This window comes from Pteropus alecto, unplaced genomic scaffold, assembly GCF_000325575.1.
Source record: "Pteropus alecto unplaced genomic scaffold, ASM32557v1 scaffold196, whole genome shotgun sequence".
Classification (NCBI taxonomy): domain Eukaryota; kingdom Metazoa; phylum Chordata; class Mammalia; order Chiroptera; family Pteropodidae; genus Pteropus; species Pteropus alecto.
The window spans coordinates 729,526-752,232 of record NW_006439717.1 but is presented as its reverse complement, the minus strand read 5'-3'; the positions used below and the strand labels follow the sequence as shown (position 1 = coordinate 752,232).

Sequence of the window (22,707 nt, the reverse complement as noted above, 5' to 3'; positions counted from 1 at the left end):
AACTTTTGCTAAAGGGAGACAAACAAACAAAAAAATCACAAAAACATCTGGTATGTTAGAGGATGAGAAATGCTATGGAGAGAAAGCAGAGTGAGGAGTAGGGAGTGAGTGACGTGTGTGTGTGCATGTGTGTGCATGTGCATGTGCACGTGCATGTGTGTGCGTGTGCATGTGTGCATGTGTGCGTGTGCGCACGCGCGCGCGCGTTTGTGTGTTATAGCCTGTTTCTACGCTGATGGGACTAATTCAGTAGAGAGGGCAACACTGATGATGCAAGAGACGAGGGGGCTAAATTACTGGAGAGATCTCTGCCTCCCCGAACTTCAAGCCAGTAGGAGTTATCCTCTTTGAGGGGGAAGCAGGGGCGCTAGAAGTGGTACCAGACTGAGCCCAGAATACCTGGGCCTTGTCCTAGATCTGCCCCTGACTGGCAGTGGGACTCTGTGCCAGCCCCTTAACACCTAGGGCTTCATATGTAGAAAGAAGGTCTTATAACATCAGTGCTGCCTCCCTCCCTGGGTTATGGTGGAAATCCAATGAAGTAATAGGTGTGAAACTGCTTTGTAAAATGTAAAGAGTGGAACAGGTGGTTGGGATTATTTTTATTATCCTAATAACACAAGGGATTATTAAACAAATTTAACAGATTACTATTCATCCAACCTTACTTGTACAGACAGCCTCCCCATGTTGCTGATACACTTGTTGTGACCTGATCTGCATGAAGCCGTGTGAACTCTGGGTCCCTCCATCCATCATGCTCGCCCTCCTCCCACTCTGCCCTGCATTGACCCCTCTTCTTCTATGTGTCCCTGGCAAACTCTGGCTACCTTCTGAGGCCCCCGCAGACCCACTTTCTCCAGTGTGACCTTCCTTTTTTCTTTCCTCCTTGCACATTTCCCATGCCACCCTTCTAGTCTAAACTTGCCTTTAGCACATACTGCCTGTAAGAAAGCGCGCTGGTCCGGGAGCTGAGAGAAGTTAGTGTCAAAGGGTGACCAACCATCCTGGTTTGCCGAAGATTTAAGGGGTCCCCCAAGAAGTGGGACTTTCAGTGCTAAAACTGGGAAAGTTCTGGGTAAACTGAGATAAGTTGGTCACCCTAGTCTTGACCAAGGCCACACTTAGTTACTAGGCCATTATCTTGCCAGGAAACATGGGACAAATCACTTAACTTGTTTAGGGTTCAGTTTCCTCATCTGTAAAAGGAGGGGCTTGGAGTTTCACTAGAACCCGTTTAAGTCTCTTCCAGCCCTCAAGTTCTGAGCCTAGAGGTCATTTACTCATTCCGCAAATATTTACTGAGTGCCATTATGTGCCGTGCACTGTGTTCTTATTGACCATGGCTTCCTGGGGACACAGCAAAGCCCATCACACATAGTAGGTGCTCAATAAAGACCTGTGGGAATGAATGAATGAACTTACCACACCTCCATTCCTGGCTTGATCTCCATCCAAAACCTCCAAACCTCTGCTCATAGGTCTAATCCCCTATTTCTCCCTTCTCTGCACCCCCAGTTTGTCACCCACAAGCCTCTGGAACCTGTGACTAAGCCCAGAACTCTGGCCAGACTGAGTTAAGCTGAACATTCTAATGAGGGAGAGGACAGTCTGGTCACTGCTCCTGCTGGCAGTGTAAGTTTTACCTTGGATTCTCCCCACCCCCTCGCCCCAAAGAGATGTCACCAACATGAGCTTATCCCTAGATGGATCCCGGAGCACCATCACATTCATGTTTGGAGCCCATCTGAGCAAAGGGTCTGTGTCGGGCTGCTCCAGGCACATGTCTGCCCTTGGTTACCTTCTGTCCCCTGGGCATCTGCTTCCAGCCACCCCAATCCCCTCCTCACCTAGCCCCAGACCCTGAATGGGGCTCTGAAGCCAGACGGTCCAGTTCCTAATTGAGCCGTACCACTTCCTAAGATGCTAGATAATCTTGGGCAAGTTATTTAACATTTCTGAAATTCAGTTTCCTCATCTTCATTTGATAACAATAGAACCTATTTTGTAGAGTTATGGTGAGGATGAAGTGCACATGGAGAGCTTGCCAGGGAGGGAGAGCAAGTGCTCAACAAATATTAGCTATTATTATCAGAATCACAATCATTGTCATCAACACTCTCAGTTTTGTGGGAACATCCAAGAACAAGCTCCATCTAGGTGCCTCTCCCTCACAGGGTACATGGAATCCTTGCTCCAAGAAGCCTTCCCAGATTACCCCTAGTAGAGCCACAACTAACTTAGTCCACGTGGTCAGGACACCTCATTCTCCCACCCCCACAAGCAGCACTGGCTCTCCCCAGGAGCTAGGGGTATGTCTTCCCAGCTGCTTAAAGCTTCAGTTCTGATGTTACAACCTTCCTTCCCCCTCTGCCCAGATGGGCTGGTCTGTCTTGGAGACCAGAGAGAATTCCCTGACCCTAGCACCAGCCCCACCTGGCCCTCAGGGAGGAGGACTATGAGGGAGGCAGAGATGGTGGAGGGGCCTGGGGAGATGATCAGAGGCTGAGAAGGCAAGGCCCCCAGGGAGCTACACTCACCAATGTAAACACGCCTGCTCCTAGCACGGCGTACACTGCGTGGAGCCAGGGCACCTGTGGGGCAGACACAAAATGGGCTTAGAGATGGCAAGATGGGGTGGCGAGGCAGGGAGGAGGGCTCAGTCCACAGACTAGAGGATGTGGAACCTTCTGTCCCCTGGGTCACCTTCTGTCCCCTGGGCATCTGCTTCCAGCCACCCCATACTGCCCCCAACTCTTGATTATCTGTGTGCTCAGCGTGGGTAGGGGAACTCCAGAAGAACAGTGAGCATGGAGGGCCTGACAGGGGTGTGCTCCAAATGCCTGGTGTTTGTTTCCTCCACATGCAGCCCCAGGCTCAGGTAGCACAAGAGTAACTCATCCTGTTGGGCTCTGTCATCCTCCCAACCTGGGTCTGGCCTGAGGCTGCTCTCTCCTGCCTGGCCTGTACTGGGTCTGTCTGTTCCTCTGTGGGGAATTCATAGGCTCTGCCTGTGCAGGTAAGGGGCTGAGGTGAAGGAGACAAGGACTTGAACTCAGGGGTGTGGTGGGAGCTATCTAGAATCCTTGCTAGCTATGCATAATGAGATCTCCCGCAGAGGCTGGAACAGCATCTCCGCCCAATCTCAGGTTCCCCCAGGTCTCAAGGTCACCCAGCTGTGTGTGGAAACCCTATAAGAGGTACCACACCAGTTGCCCTCTATAGGGCCTTCCCTCAGAGGATTCCTGGAAATATAGGCATCTCAGCAGCCTGAGCTGGGTCAATAAAGGGTTCTTTGAAGCTCTGGGGCCCCTTCCTGTACCCCCATCCTAGATACACAGAGGGCCCCAGGCCAGCTCCGGCCCCTCCCTTCGTCAACAGGATCCAGGGAAGAGCCAAGGAAATGCCAGAATCAATCCTGCTGTCCTGGACTGGGAGCCAATGCCCTGGGGGCTAGGGCTCAGCAGGATCAGGTGGGGGAAAGAGGGGTGAGGACTGCTGCTCCCAACCTGGCAGAAAAGGGGCCGTGGGAACCATGCACCAAAAGGAGCATGGGGTGGGTATGAGCACTGAGACCCCAGCAGAGGTCCAATAGCTTCATCTCTTGGGTTCTCAGGATTTAAACTTCAGGCCCCTCCTGTGATGCCCTCAATCTGCCCCCTTCTCCATCTGCAGCGGCCTGAGCACCTGGAATGGATCACTGAGCCCCGAGCAGTCCTGGGTGGGTTTCCCAGGGCAGGCTGGACATTTGTAAAAGAGCTGAGATTTGGCTGGCCCCATGGATGCTCCAGTGGGGTGGGGGTAGGCTCAGGGCCCACTGCCTCAACCCTCACCTGCTTGGCTGGCCAGAGTCTGCCTTCTGAACTTGGCTTATCCCCCAAGGGCTCCAGGAAGCCCTTCCTCAGGGCCCTCGCTTTGGGTCTGGTGGCCCCACATTGCTCCAGAGCTCCAGAGCTCCCTCCCTTGCCAGGGGTTTAAATGCTCCGTGGCATACCCCACCCCCCAGCCTCACCTCCTCCTTGAGAGGAGAAGACGGGAAAAGTGAAGCCGGATGTGGCTTGTGAAGCAGGCAGCTGCCCGGGCCTGCCAAGAAAGGCCTCCTTGTTGGTTTGCTTACACTGCCAACAAGACCAGGGCAGGTGCCAGGAGGGGCCGGACAGGATGGCAGGCTGCGGGCCTTTGGCTCTGGGCCTTCCCTGGAGGGCGTGGGAGGAAACAGCACCCTCGGGGCAGCAGGCCCCCCTCCCTCCCCATGGGGCCCCCTGGAAGCCCTCAAGACTCACATATTGGAAGGGCAGGAGGATGGCCAGGATAAGTCCACTGAAGAAGAGAGTCATGAGCAGCACAAAGAGCACACCCTGGCAGGAAGTGAAGTCAAACTACAAGGATGGGACAGATGTCAGCTACCAGGCTCAGGCCTTTACCGCAGCCACATTTAGTGCTCAGCCCTGGAACCCAGTGTTCTTTCCCCCTCCAATCCCCCAAGTGGCCTTCCCACACTCAACTCACCCCCTTTACCTCTCACCAGCCAGGGCTCTAAGCTTAGATCCCCTAACCCCATCTCCCTGCCCACAGGTCCCAGAGCTGACCTTGGTCTGGAAGCTGAAGACAGTGACAGAGAGGCAGACGAGGGCGGTGATGCCCAGGCACAGCAGCACAGATGTGGTGTTGTAGTAACTGCAGGACCACAGGCCAGGGCTCAGCTTCCAACAGGACTTCTGGTCTCCCCTGGTCCTCCTCCTAGGCCCACTCTCTCTGCTGGAACCCTCTACCCTTTCCCAGGGCCCTTCCTCTCCCTGCTTCCCTGGCCTTTCTCTTGGGCCCTGCCCTTTCCACCATGTTAGCCTTGAAATCCTGTTAGAAGGATCTTAGAGAAGTGGGAGTGGGGTTGGGAGGGGTTTGTGCTGGTGCCCGAGGTGGGAACTTCATGATCACAAGTCTGGGGTATTTTAAGCTACAGCCGGACAGGAGTCACTTTGGTCTCTTCCATCTCCCACCCCATCCCACCGACTAGGCCAGGTCCTAAAGACACTGTCCAGCACAGTGTATGGGGAGAGGGCTCTAGGCCAATGTTTCCTGCCTCCCTGAATCCCCTCCCCCATTCAAATGCTCCCAGGAGTGATGATTTTTAGGGGCAGCTCTTCTCAGGGTGTGGCTAGTCCCTGGCACCAAGCCTGACCTATGGCCCCTTCCTTTACCACCTGTTCTCTTTACCTGGACAACATCCCAGTGAGGTAGGCCATGGACAGGGTCTGAAAGGTAAAACAGGAATGCTCCAGAACTGACTTTAGAACCCAGATACCTTCAAAGACCAGCCTAGGTCTCCACCCCTTGCATATACCCTTCAACTTTACGTCTGTTTTGCTCACACACACATTTATTTCCAGGACTTGGGCCTGGCGAAGAAGCGTCTCGACAGGCTTTGTGCAGGCTACACCTTTCTTCCTTTTGCAGCCCTGCTCTGCTCCTTGTTCTAAGACCACCCACCCCTAGCCACTTTTCATTATTCATAGCTCTAGGATGCTGCATACAAAGCTCTTAAAAACAAAATCACAGTGGAAAGTTACTGTGGATGGAATGGGACAGGGAAGACTAAGCCCATTGGAGAAGGTGGACATCTTTGTGGAAGAAGTGGGATTAAAATACCCCTGTCTATACCAGTGACTTCACATTAGACATCCCCAGCCTAGACTTCCTGGCACTGCGAGCTCATCCTCCTTCCCTCCTCCTTCAATCCCCACTTGGCATCTCTCCCCAGCCACCTCAGATCACTTACAAAGATGGTCAGGAGAATCAGGTTCCAGGGGAAATGCCTCCTGCAAGGGAAGCCACCGAGTTCAGAGGAGTATGTGGGGTGCCAGCAGCTACAGGCTGGGTCATCGCTGCAGGGAGTGGGTCTGCCCAGCCCCACCCCCGCTTCTTGGAGGCTCTTTCTTCAGCCACATTTCCATGTGTCCCAACCTGTACGTCCACCCTCCTCCCACCTCGGAAGTGTCAAGTAAAGGAGGGAGGGGGCAGGCCTGCATGATGGAGTCCAGAGAGAGGTGGGGCCCTCTTAAGGGTGTGCAGCACACTGGTGGTAGGCAGGACTGGGACCAGAATGCCCGAGATCTTGCTCATGTTCCCACAAGTTGCTCCTCAAGCCATCATCATACCTAGGTCCAGAACAGCAGGCCAGGGTCAGGTAGGTCGCAAAGAATACAGCACTGTGAAAGACACATGGATGGTGAGTCAGCTAGTCCCCCCTGAGGCCTCTCCATCCAGTCTCCTGCCCATCACACTCTCTACTCCCACAGGGAACCAGGCAGGATGATTGGGGCTGGGGTAAGGCTACGGTCATCCTAGAATTTAGCAATGGGCAGGGTGGTGATCCAATTCTAAAAGAGAGGAAGGGAAGCAGGATGAGCCTGCTTCCAGAAATATTTGGGTGCCATAGGACAGCTGACCACCCAATCTAAAGTGGCTTCCCTGGACCTTATCTCATTACTTCCAAGAAAAAACTCACATACAATATGATGCCACATCAATATGACTTGTTGAGTCTAACTGACACTTGTCATTCCATATCTTAACTGACTTTTCAACAATATCTGATCTCTTCATTGTTTCCCTGGTTCCACGATGATATGCTCTTGGGTCCCCTCCTACCTCCCTGGCCACTCTTCAATCTCCTTCAGAGTATCTTTAAATATGCTTCCTTCCTTCTATGCTTAGGGTCATGTGGGGCATGACCTCCCTTCATGCTCTCTCTGGTAGGCTCACTCATCCACAGGACTCCCTTTATCAGGCAAACACTCACGACTCACACCCATATTTCTCATTTGATTTTCCTTCTCAACCAAAGACTTGAATATCAAACAACTTAGAAACACGCCAGATTCAACAGGTTAGACCCGAACTCGCCTTCTTCCTTGCTCTGGTCCTGCATCCTTATTGCAGAAGACATCATGTACCCTCCAAGTTGCCCAACCAGAGGCCTCAGCATCACCCTTGACTTTCACCCTGCCATGCCCAATTAATCACCTGGACCTGTTGATCCTCCTATCTAGGCAGCTCTCAGATCTGTCTCCTTCTCTGCATTCCCACTATCATCCCTTTAGATAGGGCCTCTTCTCTCTCTCTGGTCCTCCTGCTTCCAGCCCTGCCTTCCACCCTCCAAGCTGCAGACAGATCCGATCATGGGACTCCTGTTTAAAATTCTCAAAAACCTGGCAATACCTTGCATGATCCACCCCCGCCTACCTCTTCCGCCCATCCCTCACTACACTTCACCTCTCTACTCTCCCTTCTCCCCTCTCATCACCCTTTGTCCAACTGTACCCTCACACTCTGCTCCTGCTAGAAAGGGCTAACTGGCAAAGGACGCCCGAGGTCTGGGTTAGAGGGACTTCCTCCGTGTACCATGAACATACCTCAATGGAAGCTGCACCCCCACCCCTCAGGGGCCTGCTCATCTGACCCCTAGGTGTAACATCTGGGGGGGCCAGTCTATGACCTACTCATTTGTATTCCTACCTTCTAACCCAGGGCCTGGCACTGTTTAGGTAATCTTTAAATATTTCTGGATGAAACGCAAAAGGACAGGGAATGTAGGGTTGAGACAAGCCTGTTGGATTTGGTGAGGAGTAGCCCTCCATCTCTACCCGTTCCTATTCTTCAGTGGTTCTTGAACGATGTGGAACTGTTGTCGCAGTGACTGAGGGATTCTTAACCCTGGGGCCGTGGCTGCTGAATGTCCTGCTCCATGAGGAACAGCAGAATCTCTTGTCCCAGTTGAGAAACACTCCAGCATCTGCTCTCTTTTGGCCTCGTTTGAGTCGTTAGTCAGTTACTTCAACAACGACAATGATAATACCTTGTCTATGTGTGTCCTGAGTGTGGGTCCTGTCCCCCCAGGCAGACTGGAAGCCTCCTTGCGGCAAAGGCCCAGTCTCCTTTTCTCTCTGGTCCATAGCTCCTCAACCCTCAAGACAAGCAATCTGGGGGAAGGGCAGAGGGACTGATGACCTGGGGGTTATGCTGCAGCTCTGGAACTTGACACTTGCATTCACATCCCGGCTCTGCCACTACTATCATGTGACCTTGAACAAGTTACTTAATTGCAGAGCCCCAGATCCCTGCTTTGGAAAACAGGAATATTGGTGTCAACTCACTGGGCTGTGGTGAGAATTGAATGAAAGAATGCACTTCAAGCATTTAGCACTGGGCCTGGCAGGGGATAAGTACTTGAGGATGGGAGTTGTTATTATTATAATAAGACTGACAGCTTCCTGGAGAGGTTCTGACTTTCCTCTCCCCAGCTCTGGTCTCACACTTTTCCTCCTCTGCCTGGTTCCCCTACCTCCACCCCACAGCCCTTACTCCAACCCACTGTAGGGAGGCCCACAGTTCCCATTGCCATGGCTCAGAGGGAGCAATCAGACAATAAGGCAAGAGACCATTGAGGGAGAAGACTGGGGCCTCGAGAAAGCCGAGGGAGGGCTGGGGGTGCTGGAAGGCTGCCATCCCAGGGGGCAGAGAATGAGTCATAGCAGTAGTGAGAGAAAGATTGACTTTTGAGTCAGAGCCTGGGCCCCAGGGCCTGGACTGGAGCCATGGGCTGTTTACAGAGTGTCAGGACAGAGAAGTGTGGCTCAGGTGGAGGCCAGCGTCTAAACTCAGTGTCCTCCACTCGTATGTCCTGCTCTAGGACCAGTCCTGGGCCATGGGGTGGGGGAGGAGGCGCACAAGCTTTGCAATCAGAAAGACTGTGGGCTTAGATCCTGGCTATGCTGTTTCAGAAGCAATAACTTCTCACTGAGCCTTAACTGCCTCATCTGTAAAATGTGGATAATAATAGTATCTGCCTGGTAGGGTTGTTGTAAGGATTAAATGAAAAACATCTGTAAAGCACTTAGCACAGCACCTCACACAAAAAAAGTTTGTTTTTTTTTTTTAAGCTGTTTTATTCTTATTGCTATTAGGGGCTTGATATGTTGGAGGAGGTGAGACTACCAGGTCTCAGACCCAGAGGCAGATTCAGGGGGCAGGGTGGACAGAGTTGAGGGGTAGAGAAGGGGCAGGGCAGAGTCAAGGGCTGCTCTTCTGGAGAAAAGGAAAGCTTCTTGATGGCAGAATTCCCAAGCATCTTGAAGGCTTTGTGACACCCCATAAAAAGCACATGGTCCATGCCCACTTCCCATTTCTCTCTACCGCCTCCCACCCCTGAGCCAGGGAGAGCATCTCTGTTTTCTACCTGGAGAGGTCTAGGAGGGACGCTGATAAAGTTCACCATTTAGAGGCCAGATTCTCATGCCTGCCCTCAGCAGGGTGGGCTCTGCCCCACTTCCAAGCCTGCTCATTTCTGGGCTGTCTTCCTGCCACCATCTGCTCAGGGCTTGCCGTCCTGCAGACCTTCCCACAGAAGGCCTGGCGAGGGGCCTGGGGACTCCATTCCAGAGTTCTCAGGGCGCCCGAGGCTACCAGGTGGTGCTGACGTGCTGGGAGCCATGTCAACCTGCTGTGTGAGCTGTCCCTGGGGCCTCATTAGCTTTACCACACAGTGTCTCTTGTTCTCCAAAACTCATGCTTACTGTCTGTTCTGCAGACAGGCCCTCTGCCCTGTGCCTTATGAAAGGCTCTGGGTGTGAATGTCTCCTCCCCTGGGACCTCCAACTTAACTGAACCTCCCTTCCACTCCTTTGCTCCTATGAGGAGCCCAAGAGGCCAGGAGAAGCCTTCTTCCCATGAGCCTCTGGCTGGCTTGTATAAACTCTAGACCTACTCTGGGACTGTTCTGGGCTCAGGGCGGTCCTGCAGGCTTTGGGCTGAAGCCCATACCCCCACCAGATCCCTTTCCAGTAACAGGCCTGGGAGTGCCCTAGTGGTGCAAGCCCATTGGCTAGCATTCTGAGCCTCTACCCATAAGGCCCCACTGTTCTCTGAGATGTTCCGGATGGTCCTATGTGAGTCTTCCAGCCCTCTGACAATCTAGTCCCTAATTTACCAAATGTACCATGTGCAGTCCCACTGCCATGCTCTTGCTTAAGTTACTCCACTCTCCATCCTTTGAAGCACACTCCCAGTGTAGACCAGGCTCACATCTTCCCTTCTCCTCTCCTCTGAACCCTACTCTTTCATATGCTGTCTTGTGCTGCCCACTACCTATCCTCCTCCCCAGCAGCCCCCATACAGGCTCACAGCGGGTGAAAAGGGGACTTTGGTGAGAGCAGTTCTGCCCTGAGTCCAGCATGTTTCTGGCTTGGAATTATCCAGAATGACTCCTTAATTGCCAAGGTAGGAGGGTTAGAATCACCTACACTGTCAAACCTCTTTTAAGTTACCTGCCATGTTTCAACCAGGAGGGGAGTGGCTCAGGAAGAAGTGAGTCTGCCAAGCAGAGGGATTGAGAGCATAAATTTCAACCTGAATCCTGGGTTTGAATCTCAGCTTCACCACTGTGTGACCCTGGGCACATTAGTCAACTTGTCTGAGCCTCAAGTTTCTGTGGAAATCACACCCAGTAGACTTGAGGAACAAATGCAATACCATATATCAAGCACACAGAACAATGCCCAGCCCTTATTAGGCACTCTATAAGTGGTAGCTATTATAATTAATAATTCAATTAGTAAGCATGAATAACAACGATATTAATAAGGGTAGCAACATTATTATTAGTGTGGACCAAGGTGTCCCACTCCTCCTTCCCTTTCGGGCCAAGGTGTGAGTCTCTCCAGCCATGGTCCCAACCTCACCCTTCCCTCCCTGGGCAGGCACCAGAACCCACACCCATCTCCACCCTTCCCCCTAGGATCTAAACACCACAGAAAAGCCCTTCTGGCCATGCTCTTGTGAGAACAGTTCCTATGGGGTGTGGAGATGCCATGGGTTTGCATTCTGTCAGCAGATATTTCCCACCATGTCCTGCTGAGGGCTCCCTGGAAGGGGCCTGGGAGCCTGGGGTATACTCACTAGGATGCCCAGTACCAGCCTGGGTTGGCCTGGACATAGTCTTTAACAGGGTCACTGCAGAGAAAGGAGGGAGAAAGAATAAGAATTTACCCTTTGTCTCTATTTCTGGCTCAACATCTGCAACTGCCCTCCACAGTTTACAGGACTTGAGAGGAAGAAAGGAGGCATGTACTCCTCCTGGTAGCTTAGGGAGCCCCAGCCATTGTCCCAGCCTGGGACTCGAAGATGCCTGGGTGTGGGGCTAGAGGATCGGAGAGCAATGACTGCCTCACAGACCCCTACAGGCCCGGAGGGCACCGTGTCCTCCCTGCTCTGGATGGAGGGCTCTTCCATGTACATATAAAAGGTTCTAAGATTCTCTCCTGGCACGAGGAGGTCCACTGCTCCACACAAATCTCTTCAGGCGAACATTCAAGAGACATCTGGTTCTGGGTCCTCCCACCCCAGCCTGGCCACAGCCACCCTGCAAGGTGCTGGTCCACAATGCCAACTCACCAGAAGGTAAAGAGAGCCACGACACCCAAGGTCACCAGCAGCTGGATCAGCAGGATGGTATAAACCTGGCGGTGAGAGGGGGTTTCACTCAGCTTGGGGAGCCCTGTTTGAGGCCAAGGAGGCTCAGCTCTTCAGCTTCCCGGTGACCCCATCTACTCTCCAGACCTACATCCTGTGCCCTCATTATCCTTGAGGGTCATTAGAACAAATCCAGGACAAGGTAAAAGGGGAGCAAAGATATTCCGGAGCCCACGCCCGTAGGAAAGGTTCCCCACAGTATCGGGAGGGAAGAGACTATGTGATTAGGAGTAGCAGGGACAGTGGGTGAAACCTAAGGAAGCACTTCCCAACAGCTACTGTCATCCGGCATCACAAGAGAAGAGGAGACGGTGGCCTCTGCAGGCAGAGGGTTGGGCCAAGGGTTTTTTCAAAGGTTCCCCTGACCCAGGCCTCCAGTCCTGGAGAACTGGGGAGAGGCAGTTACCTTTCTGATGAAGACTCGACGAACTTTCTGGTCATCCCAACTGAAGGTGGTGAAGAGCTCATGGTCTCCAGGGAATCCGTTGTCATAGTTGGAGCTGCTGCCTGGGTGGGCAAGGGAAGGGTCATGAGGGCTCCCATATATTTAAATACTGCCTCCAATGGCCACCTACTCAGAGCTGCCTTTTGTCAAACTGGCCTCCCGGACCAGCTGAAGACTTCCTCTCCAGCCACATTCTCATACCTCCCACCAGATCCCCAAATCTCTCTCCCTTTGCTTCTCACCTTCCCTGTTCTGAGTCCTGAGAATAAACTGTCATCTCCCTTCTCCTTCCCTTTACCCTGGCTGAGGCTCCTTGGGGGCCAAGCTCTGCCATACAAATGTGACCCTTTCTTCTTGTGTCCCCCAACCCCCTTCCTGGACACTCCCTATGGCTGAGAATCAGAGAGGGACAGACAAGCTCCCAGGGCTACCTAACATATCCCAGGGTCAAAGGTCTTGACCCTACCTTGCTCTGGCACCCTTCGGGTGGGAACTGGGTCCCATTTGGATAGGTGGTCCTGTGAGTGCTCCAGCCGGGAAATAAAGTTAGGACAGGGCAAAAAATGGGGTGTGGGTGGGGCTGAAGTTTTGGGAGTTGATCCCAGAACTCAGACTTTCAGAAGAGCATAAGCTCCACAATCAAACAGATCCATATGTGGCTCTTCCTCTAATACTGACTAGCTGTGTAACCTTGAGCAAATCACCAGTCTTCTCTGAGTCTCCTCTCCGGTATGGGTCAGTGATACCCACCTTATAGGGACAAAATGAGATAAAAGTGAAAGCCTATGGTTCTGTGCCTGATGGGAACTATACCACCCTCTCTCTTACACCCCTTATCCAGAGCATTCCTGAGGCCTCACACGTGTCCACTCTGTTCTCTTCCATTGTCCCCATCAGTTCTACATGATCTTCCCTCTCTCTCCCCACTCCAGCAACAGCTCCTCAATCTTGGGCTTTCAAAGCTGACCACGGCACTGGTCTGCTTCAAGCTCTTCAATAGCTCCTCACTGCCTTTTACTCAAGTTCAAGTTCTTTAACAAAGCCTCTGCAGCCTCCCATGAGCCCTCTAGACCCACTGCACATTACTCTCTCCTATTTTTCTCCAACCTGACTATATTTTTTTCAGCCATGTGCCCTCTTGCCACTGGGCCTCTGCACACATCATTCTTTCAGCCTTGAACACTCACATCCCTGTCTCTTTACCAAGATAACTCATAACCCACCAAAGGGGAGAAAAGGAGAGAGGAAGCAGCCCTGTGGGTGTCTGGGGCAGAGAGAAGGGCTCCTGTGGACACCAGACCTTGATTGGCCTTCCAGTAGGTCTGCTTGGGTCTGGAATGAAGGGTTTTATAGTGGGTGGTGCGGACCATGGTGGCTACTCCTTGTGAGTAGAGGCTCTGTCTGAAGCATTGTCCCTAGGACCACTTCTAGAATTCTGCTGGAGGTGGGGTTGATAAGGTGGGGGAGGGGGATTGAGAGGCTGTTGAGGAGCCTGAAGAGGCTGAGGGAGATTTGAGAGGGGATCCTTCCTTACAGCTTGTGGACAGTTGTATGTTCTCAGCCCTGAGGCAAAGCTCTCGTAGACTGCTCAACCTCACCGAGGTTCCCACCAGTTACAAGCCTTGATCTGCAAGGAGCTGGCATCAGCCTGGGTGAGTCTGTCTATGAATTATTCCTGGTCATGAGGAATACTGGCATCCACACACCATCCCACATCATGCCCCCCACAATGGCCTGGGGAAGGAAAGAGAGGAGAGTGGTGGGTGAAGTGGATTCTCAGGCTTCTGGCCCCCAACACCCCTGGGGCCTCCAAGGGGATGTGTCCCTACTAAGGTTTCATATCAGCTCACATGTAAACATGCTGCACCCCCACTCACAGGGAGCTAGCCCCGCTCGTAGCCAGCTGCAGTATTATACTGCCCCTTCCTGCATCCACTCTGTCCTCTCCCCATCCCTTCTCTGCATTTCTTTCATTTAGAAGAGACTTTCTAGACTAGACCCTAGTTTTTCTCCCTGCATCTGTTCCCTCTGTTTGTCCTAGCTTGGTGACTTGAAAAAACCCCCTCATCCCCATTCAAAAGCACTCTGACTGCAGACATTGCATGTTTCCCTTTTCACGGAGTCCTCCTCGACCTACCCTCAGAACAATCCTTCAAATCTCAAGCCTTTGACAACAGAGCCTCATACAACAACTGCACAATGCGTCTATTTCTGGGGAACTTCCTACCCGTGTTTTCCATGCGATCCTACCACTCCCCATGATGCTCCAGTCTGCAGGAGCTGAGAGACTTACTAGGGTCCACATAGGCCCAGCTGGGGTGGAGAGGCACAGCTGAAGGGGCTGGGGGGAAGGCCCCTGCCTTCAGCCCCTCTCCGGAGGTGGCCTCCTCATAGGAGGGTGGGGCCGAGGGCACTGCTGGTGCCTCCTTCTTCTCACCATTTGCCTGCTGCTGCCCCTCGGTCCCGGGGGCCTTGTTAGCCACGGAGAGCTGTGAAGTAGAGGCAGGGAGAGTTGGTCACAAGGGAAAGGATGCCTTCCACACCCTCCTCACCAGCCCTTCCAGTTTGGAAGTTCCATGGGTACTGTCTCACCTGGAGGGTGAGGGATGTAGACAAGAATCTCCCTATTTTGTGGTGTATGTATACAATGAAATACTATTCGGCCTTTAAAAAGAAAGAAATCCTTCCATTTGTGACAACATGGATGAACCTGGAAGACATTATGCTAAGTGAAATAAGCCAGACACAAAAAGACAAAAACTGCATGATCTCGCTTATATGTGGAATCTAAAATAGTCAACTCATAGAAACAGTGTAGAATGGTGGTTGCCAGGGCTTGGGAGGTCGGGGGAAATGAGAAGATGTTGGTCAAAAGGTACAAAATTTCGGTTATGCGAGATGACAAAGTTCTGGAGATCTAATGTACAACTTGGTGACTATAGTTAACAATAGTGTATTGTGTACTTAAAATCTGCTGAGGGGATTAGGTCTTAAGTGTTCTTGCCACAAAAAAAGAGGGAACTATGTGAAGTGATGGATATGCTAACTAGCTTGATTGTGATGATCATTTCACAATGCATATGTATATCAAAACATCAAGTTTTATATCTTAAATCTATACAATTTCTATTTGTCACTTATACCTCAATAAAGCTGGGGGGGGGGCCCAGAGGGAGGGAAATCTCCCTATTTTATAGATGGGAGAACTGAGCTCCAGGAGGGTCAGGGCTGGCCAAGGGCACCTACGAGCTGGGATAAGAACTGAGGAAGAAGAAAATTCTTAGGAGAGCCGCCATAGGTGGTCACTGTTCCTGAGGCAGGAACTGAGTCTGTATGATTCCACTGCTTCCCTGGGGTTCAAGGAAAGGCCTGGCACATAGTAGGCCCTCAAAAGTATTATTGAATGAAAAGTTCTCTCATTTACTCTCCCTGCTATCTTGCTAGGTATATTTTGATCTCTGTTTTAAAAGGCGGGAACTGAGGATCAGAGAGGAAGAATGGCTTATCCAAGGTCACAGAGCTACATGTGGCCCATTGGGCTGCGGAGCCCAGGCACCATTCACCGGGACTGGCCACCTTCTGCTGGGCTAGAGGTGACACAAGGAGAGTGGGGATGAGAGAGCAGGGAAACAGAAAGTGGGGAGGAGATGGGTGGTGTGGGGAAGGAAGAGGAATAGGAACTGAAGGGTAAAGGAAGGGCAAGAAGCCCAGGCTGAGGGTCCTGCTTTGGCCTTGTCTTATTGGAATCTCAGTCTTTCCCCCAAATCAGAACAGAAGCACAGAATGTCAGTTTTGAAAGGGATCTCAGAAGGCATCTAATTCAGTCTTTTCTTTCATTTTATAGATGAGGAAACTGAGGCCCAGAGGGAAATCTGCCTGTGGCAGGTTGAAAACTCCAGTTCATTTACACCAGACGTGCCCCTTGCCCCTACGAGGTTCACATTTAGCTTTGGTGAGAGGCTATGAGCTTTGAGGGCCTGAACTATGGTGCCAGAGAGGGAAAGATTGAGGTAGAGGGATGATATCAAAACTGAGAAACAAAAGGACCGGACCTCAGAAAATGAGAGTTAGGTCTGGTTCCAAAAAGAATGTGTTAAACTGAGGAAGGCCTCATAGTCCCTTCTTTTGAGGGTGCATCTAGCTGAGGCCCCCAGAGTTGGGCAAGTACCAGATCTCTGCTCTCATTCAGCCCTGAAGACCACTGAACTGGGGATCTTTTCCATCACAAGAAAGCCTGTGAATAAACTGGTGACAGGGAGAGGGAGCAGAAGAGGCAGGGGCAATATATTCATCTCAGGACAGAAAGCTGCTGTCGGGGAACTTATGGTGGAGGTGGAGGTGGGGAGTGGAGGGAGAGGATCAGGAGAGGGGGGAGCTCTCATTTTAACCCCCCAAGGCCTCTCTGGGGAAGGGCTTGGAGCACAAGCTTGTAGGAATGTGGCCCTGGATCATCTGCTTCCCCACTCCCCAGCCTCCATCATCACTCGGACCAGAAGGGTCATGCCCAGGAACATCCATTTCAGCCCCGCAAAACTAAGGTCCTCTGAGCCCAGACCCAGGGCTTGTGCCTGGGAAAAGGATGCTCACCTCTGACTTCAGCCCTGTTCAAAGCTAGTCCTCCTCACCAGCCCCCCCACCCTGCCACTCAATGCCCCAGAGACTCCTGGGTCTTTCCCCCCATACACACACCCCCGGCATTCCCAAGTGAGGTCTGCCTAATAGCAGGTAGTGGTATCACCCAATGACATCATTTTGAGGCCTGATGAGCTTAAAAACAGGGAGAGGAGGGTCTGAGAGCCCAAGGAAGGCTGCCATTGGCTCTGATGCTCATCTCAGAGAAAAGAGGGGGAGTGTAGGGGAGGTTCCTCTTCTGTTTTCTCAGCCCAATCCTTAACACCCCCAAACAGAAGGCCAGAAGACCCTCCCCCTTTGCCCCAGGCCCTGGTGGTTGTATAATTCTACAGGCTGTTGCTGTTATATAACCCTACTAGGCCAGCCAAGTCTCTGCCCCAGCCCCTCCCCTACATTTCTGGCCTAGAACTGGAAAAAAAAGAGAGGATGTTTTATCTGGCCCCATCCAGTCCCATGCCCTGCCAAAACCAAAACAAAAATTAGAGCATCCTGATGCAGGGTTGCCATAGTAACCCCCAACCACAGGGGATGTATCTAGATGTAGAATAACGACAGGGAGTTTGGTGGGGGGTATTCCTGTGGAGGGTGCAAATGATGAGCTAATGTGGTTGGGGTTGGGATTGGATTAGAGGGGGATGCTGGATAGGAACTGCCCCTCAGGGCTCACCCTGGTGAAAACACACACACACACACACACACACACACACACACACACACACACACACGGATACCTGAGGGGGGCTGGCTGTCTGTGTAGGGTCCTGTGATGTCAAAGCAAGGGTGGAAGGGAGCCAGGGGAAGAGAGGTGAGCCTGATGGGCAAGAAGAGGCCCTGGCCCCTTTTTTGAAATGGGCCTTTTGGTCCTCTAACTTCAGCAAGGACCATAGAGGACCTTTGCAAAGAGCCAGGGGAGGATGGTTATAGTGGTCCAGAGGGCTTGCTTAGGATGACAGGGAGCCAGGAAGCCGGAGGATGAAGGATGATGCAGGCGGGGGAGATGCCGGTACCTTTCCCTGGGTCATGGTGCCGTCTCACGGGGAAGGGGTCCCTGAGGCAGGGGCGGCAGCTTGGGTCACCGCAGGCTGCCTGCGTCTCTTTCTTCCTCCGCGTGGATTCTAGCAACATCCACTGCAGCCGGGCCAGACGGATCGGAACGTACCATCCCGGCGGGGAGGGGGGGAGAGGGGATCGGGGGCGGGCCCGGAGGCTGCAGCCGGAGGCCTCTGCGGATTCGCAAGCTGAGAGGAGGAGGCAGTACGCTGTCCCCCTCCTCCCGCCCCTCTTCCCTCGCACCCTCACCCCCCGGACAGGGAGGGCGCGCTGCAGAGCGGCCCAAGTGGATGGGTCCGCGCAGGCGGGAGGCGCGGGGACTCCGTGACACTCCGGCCAGCTGATGCTGCCTGCCTGTAACTGGAGCTGAGTGTCGGGGCCTCATCTCTCCACCATCTCTGCCTCTGACAGACTTCATTTGTGCCTCCGCCTCCTTTCCACTCCCTCTTTGGACGGGACTCTGATTTTGGTCTCCATCTCTCCTTTCCCTCTCATCATCTCTGTTTCATCATACACTGACAATGTCTCGTCTACCCTACCCGGCTTCTAACAGGTCCCCTGGGCCTTAAATTCCTATGGGCCTTTGGGCAAGCCAGGTGGGCACGTCTCCTTGCCTCCATTTTCTCACCTGTGAAATGGGAGCAAGAGGCCCCTCACTGCCTTGTCATAGAAAGGGGGTGTAGGAAGATGCAGCTTCTGATTTTTATAACCCTGCTGAGACATTTTGCCAGTTTTTTTTTGTCTTCTCCAACACCTCTTTTTGCTCCCTTTCTGCCTCCACTCTCAGCTTCCATCACCACGACTCCATCTCCCCCGACCCCCCATCCCAGAGCCTGCCCCATCTCTTTTCCCAGGCTTGTCCTTGGGACTCAGCCATCACCAGGCCCATTTTTCCGCAGTTGCTGCAGTGTTACTGTGGGGCTTGCAATCTCAAGAGCCGGACTCGAGTCCCAATTTAGTCACCCACTGGCCCATGGACTTTGGCACGGCCTTAACTTCTCTGAGCTGCAGCATCTCCTATGAAAAGGAGGATGACAGTGGAGCTCTCTCCATCCCAGACGGACTATAAGACACACAGGTTATGGCAGTGGATGCCCAGTGAAGACCATGAAACACTCCGAGTATGCAAGTTGTTATTACCTGAGGAACCTCCTACCAGAGTGTCCTGGGCTGCCCCACGGTGAGGACTCAGGGAGCTGCCTAAAAGAAGGATCTGAACCTTATAGGGTGGGATGAGAAGCCAAGTCTTGGTGCAGGTGGGGGTGGCCCCTTACCATCTGCTTCCCTGTCAACAACCAGTTAGACCCACCTAATGATGTGGGAGAAAGGGCCCTGGGTAGACAGGTAAAGTATTGAAGGCTTTATTCTGCCTCTACTTGCCCTTTGGCCCCGCTCCATAACCACCAACTTCTCTCCACACACACACACCTAAGCCTGGGCCTCCCTCTCCAGAGTCTTTCTCAGCCCTTACCAACCTGAATTCCTCTCTGTCCCCTCTCTCCTGGTTGGGAGAAGGAGAGAGGGGACAGAGAGGAATCTCTTCCCACAAGCTGCTCCCGCACTCTCCAGCCCCGCTCCCCCATCCTTGAGTACTGCCCCTTGAGCTTTGCTTGGCCATTCCAGGTTCTGGCCTGACCCTCCCTCTCCATATCTGTGTTTTAGAATGTTTTCCTTCTCCTATTTGACAGCTCAAGTGCCACCTCCTCCAGGAAGCCTCCTTGGCTCCTAGTCAAGATTAGATGCTTCTCTTCTGTAGTTTCATGGCATCCTGACATAGCACCTGTCGCATAGCACTGTGGGATTTCTTTGTTTGTCTCCCCATTAGACTCTAAGGGAGGCTGTCTGTAGCAGGTTTTGGGTCAGCAGCACTGAGTACCAGGCATGTGAAACACTCCATGTATCCCAGCTATTACTACTACCCAGACATGTGGTGTTACACAGAGCCTGACTCTATGTCAGCCTCAGTATTTTCATGTGTTTGTGTATCTCATCTGCTCCTCTCCCCATTCATTTTGCCTTAGCTGCACAGGTCTCTTGGCTGTTCCTTGACTGAACCAAACATGCTCTTAGCTCAGGTCCTTTGCACTTGCTGTGTCCTCTGCCTGGAATATCTACAGATTGCTGCAAGGCTCACTCCCTCACTTAACTCATGCCTCTGCTCGGACATTATTGGAGAGGGCTTCCTGATCCCATACAAGTAGCAAAGCCACCACCATACTCCCCCCGCACCCCCCACCAACTTATTGGACAGTACCTTTTTTCTAATCCACCTTATTTTTTTTAATGGCAGTTGTTATCCTTGACATATATTTTTGGTTTAGTTCCGCCATCACCCCTCCCCCCCACTTTCTCTCTCTCTCTCATCACCACTAGAATATCAGCTACGTGAGAGGAGGTGGAGTTTTTTTGGTGGGGGAGAAGGGCAAGGTTGTCATTGCTTTATACCTATAGGTTAAAATAGCGCCTGGCACCAATGTAATAGGCGCTTGATAAATGTTTGGATGACTGAAGTACATTATACAAGATCCTTATATTCCTCAGACATTTTGACATGTCAATGCTGTGATGTTTCTCAGATGTTGGACTCTGTTACCTTGACATCACTGATATGTCCCAATCATGTGGTCTTTGGACATTGGAAGGTTTGTCTAACACTCTTCTGGCCACTGGAGGCAGTAAGGTGTGGTGGTCCAGAGCACAGACTTCAGAGTCAGGCAGCTTTGGTTCTGATCTCAGCCTCTCTATTTAAAAGCTCTATAACTCCGGACAAGTTAGTTCCCCTCTCAGAGCCTCAGTTTCCTAGTGAGGAATAGTGATAATACCAATTTTGTAAGACTGCAGAGCATATTAAATGATAATATATGTAAAGATAGCACCCAGTATTAGCTGTCCGTATTAGCTGTAACGGTTCTACAAATGTTTAGTGAAATAATTCATTTCCACCCTCGTAAGCAACTCAGTTCCACTGCAATTCATTCATCATGTGTGTCCTGCCTTTTGTGTGACACATTGTGGTAGGCACTTTACTGGTTCAAAGAGGAATCAGACGTGTAGCCTTTCTTCGAGGAGGAAAGGTTCATTCAGAGCTCGCTGTGTGCTATGCTGGGGTGGGAGCAGGAGAGGCAGGACAGCTAGAGGGGAAGTGCCTGAGGGGAAGTGAGGGGTTCCCCAGGGGAGCTTATTGGCTTCACACTTGTAAATTCCTAGCGGGAGTGGGGGGTTGGAGGGATGGGCTTTATTCTGTTTGTACGAATTTCAAGGTTTTTTGAGCAGGGAATAATATGTTCAAAGTCATGCTTGGGAAAGACCAAACTGCTGTAGTAATTTTTGTCATTAAAGTGTTTTCTTAAGCAAGAAGGGAAGAAGGACCAGCCTGAGAGAAATGTGTGGGAGGGATTGAAGATGCATGGATGAGTGCAGAGATTTTGTGATAGTTCTTGTGACAGAGGCTCACAGTCCAGACTCTGGAGCAGGCTGCCTGGGCTCAAATCCTGGCGCTTAGTGAGATGCTTCACCTCTCTGTGCCTCAGTTTCCTCATCTGTAAAATGAAGGCTGTGAGCTTGTATTGGTAAAGCTCTTAGAATGGAGCCAAGCATATAACAAGTGTTCCACATGTGTTCGATAGTTTAAAAATAAGACAAATGATCCAGGGGCAGAAAATATGGAGAGAGGCAGACAGTTTGGGGCAGAATTGACAGGACTTGGGAAGAGGCCGGAATTGGGACAAAGGGAGAAGGGGAGTCTGAAGGAATAGAGGCTTGGAGGCTAAGTCCCTGGGAGAATGATGCCATTATTAAAAGAGAGGAAGGAGCTGACTTGTTTTTAGGCAGGGTCAGGTTGAGTTTGCGGTGCCTGTGCATCTTGGTGGAGATGTCCTGTAGGCGATCAGCTAGAGGCTCCTGGTATCCGAGAGAGGTTCTGCCAGGGTCTTACACAGCCCCGGGGCACCATGCACTGTGTTTTAGGAGATCCCCTCGCCCCTTCCCACCCTGCAACTCAACCCTGGCTTCATGGAGTTGAGCATTGTGGCTGCCAGAGACTGGGCTGGATTTGGGGGTTTGCCACTCCATGGTCATTCTATATGAACAGTGGCCGAACCTTGAGTAAGTGAGGACATCCCTGAAGAGTAAAGCCAAGGAGAGAAGAACAAGGAGAGGCAGCACCTGGGAATGGGAGAGACAGAAGGAAGTTCTTTTCTCCCTCCAGAACTTCCCTTCAAAACCTCTGCTAGGCTGCTGTGAGAGTGGAGAGATTCAAAGACCACATGGGGAGGTTGTAGATCCAAGCCATTTCCTCTCCTCTCCTTCCAGGCCTACACCATGGCAGCCCATCTCACTCCATGTTCTGCTCTGGTTGCCAGCCAGCTCTGTTTGGGCTGAGTGCTAGGGAGAGGACGGGGCTGAAGGTGTGGACAGAGGTGGTGTTTTTCATTTTACAGCCATAAAAGCAAAAAGTAACTTACCCAAAATTACATGACAAGGAGCCAAGCCAAGATGAGAAGAGTAAATGTGACCCTCAGCTTAGGGACTGTCAGCCCAAGAGTGTGTCAGTGACAACACTTAGACTGGGTGTGCAGGTGGAGTTGCGAAGTTCTCAGGCTTCCTAGATGGGCAAAATCAGAGCCATCCAGGGAACTCTCCTCAGATCCTTACCCATACCCCCTTCCCTCACACAGACCTGCATACCCAGCCTGCACCAGCCCCTGCCCCCTGAAGGGTAAATTTGAGGCCAGTGATGGCAGAGGAGTGCAGAAGCAGATGCTAGAGCCCAGGTCACTCACAGTAAGAAGGTTTCTGCAAGAGGTGGTGGCCCAGGCGACTCAGGCATCCCAACGCACCGTCTTGAGAGTGCCTGGGCCTCAGCTATGGCTGCCCTTTACAGATTTCAAAGACCGCCATTGCCCTGCAGATCCTTGGTCCCCTACTCCTCTCACTGCTATCCATATAAGCCCTTCCAATCTCCCCCTCCCTACCAGCAGCAAAGAACCCAACATCCTGTGCTGGCCAGCCATAGCCTGTTGTGCAATCCCTCTGAGCTGGGATTTACATTCCTG

General features: G+C 52.0%; 1 protein-coding gene across 1 annotated transcript in view; it reads right to left on the bottom strand.

Annotated features, from left to right (window-relative positions):
- Positions 1 to 17,708, bottom strand: part of FAIM2 (Fas apoptotic inhibitory molecule 2) — a 26,363-nt gene extending 8,655 nt beyond the window's left edge. The window contains exons 1-11 of the mRNA XM_006916794.1: positions 17,611 to 17,708; positions 14,265 to 14,460; positions 11,933 to 12,033; positions 11,449 to 11,513; positions 10,954 to 11,007; positions 6,156 to 6,206; positions 5,777 to 5,816; positions 5,215 to 5,252; positions 4,590 to 4,677; positions 4,284 to 4,379; positions 2,541 to 2,594 (exon numbers count right to left, since the gene is read on the bottom strand). Coding sequence (XP_006916856.1) covers positions 2,541 to 2,594; positions 4,284 to 4,379; positions 4,590 to 4,677; positions 5,215 to 5,252; positions 5,777 to 5,816; positions 6,156 to 6,206; positions 10,954 to 11,007; positions 11,449 to 11,513; positions 11,933 to 12,033; positions 14,265 to 14,460; positions 17,611 to 17,625 — 798 coding nt within the window. The 5' untranslated portion in view covers positions 17,626 to 17,708. The remainder of the gene's footprint in view (positions 1 to 2,540; positions 2,595 to 4,283; positions 4,380 to 4,589; positions 4,678 to 5,214; positions 5,253 to 5,776; positions 5,817 to 6,155; positions 6,207 to 10,953; positions 11,008 to 11,448; positions 11,514 to 11,932; positions 12,034 to 14,264; positions 14,461 to 17,610) is intronic.
- Positions 17,709 to 22,707: the final 4,999 nt, after the last annotated feature.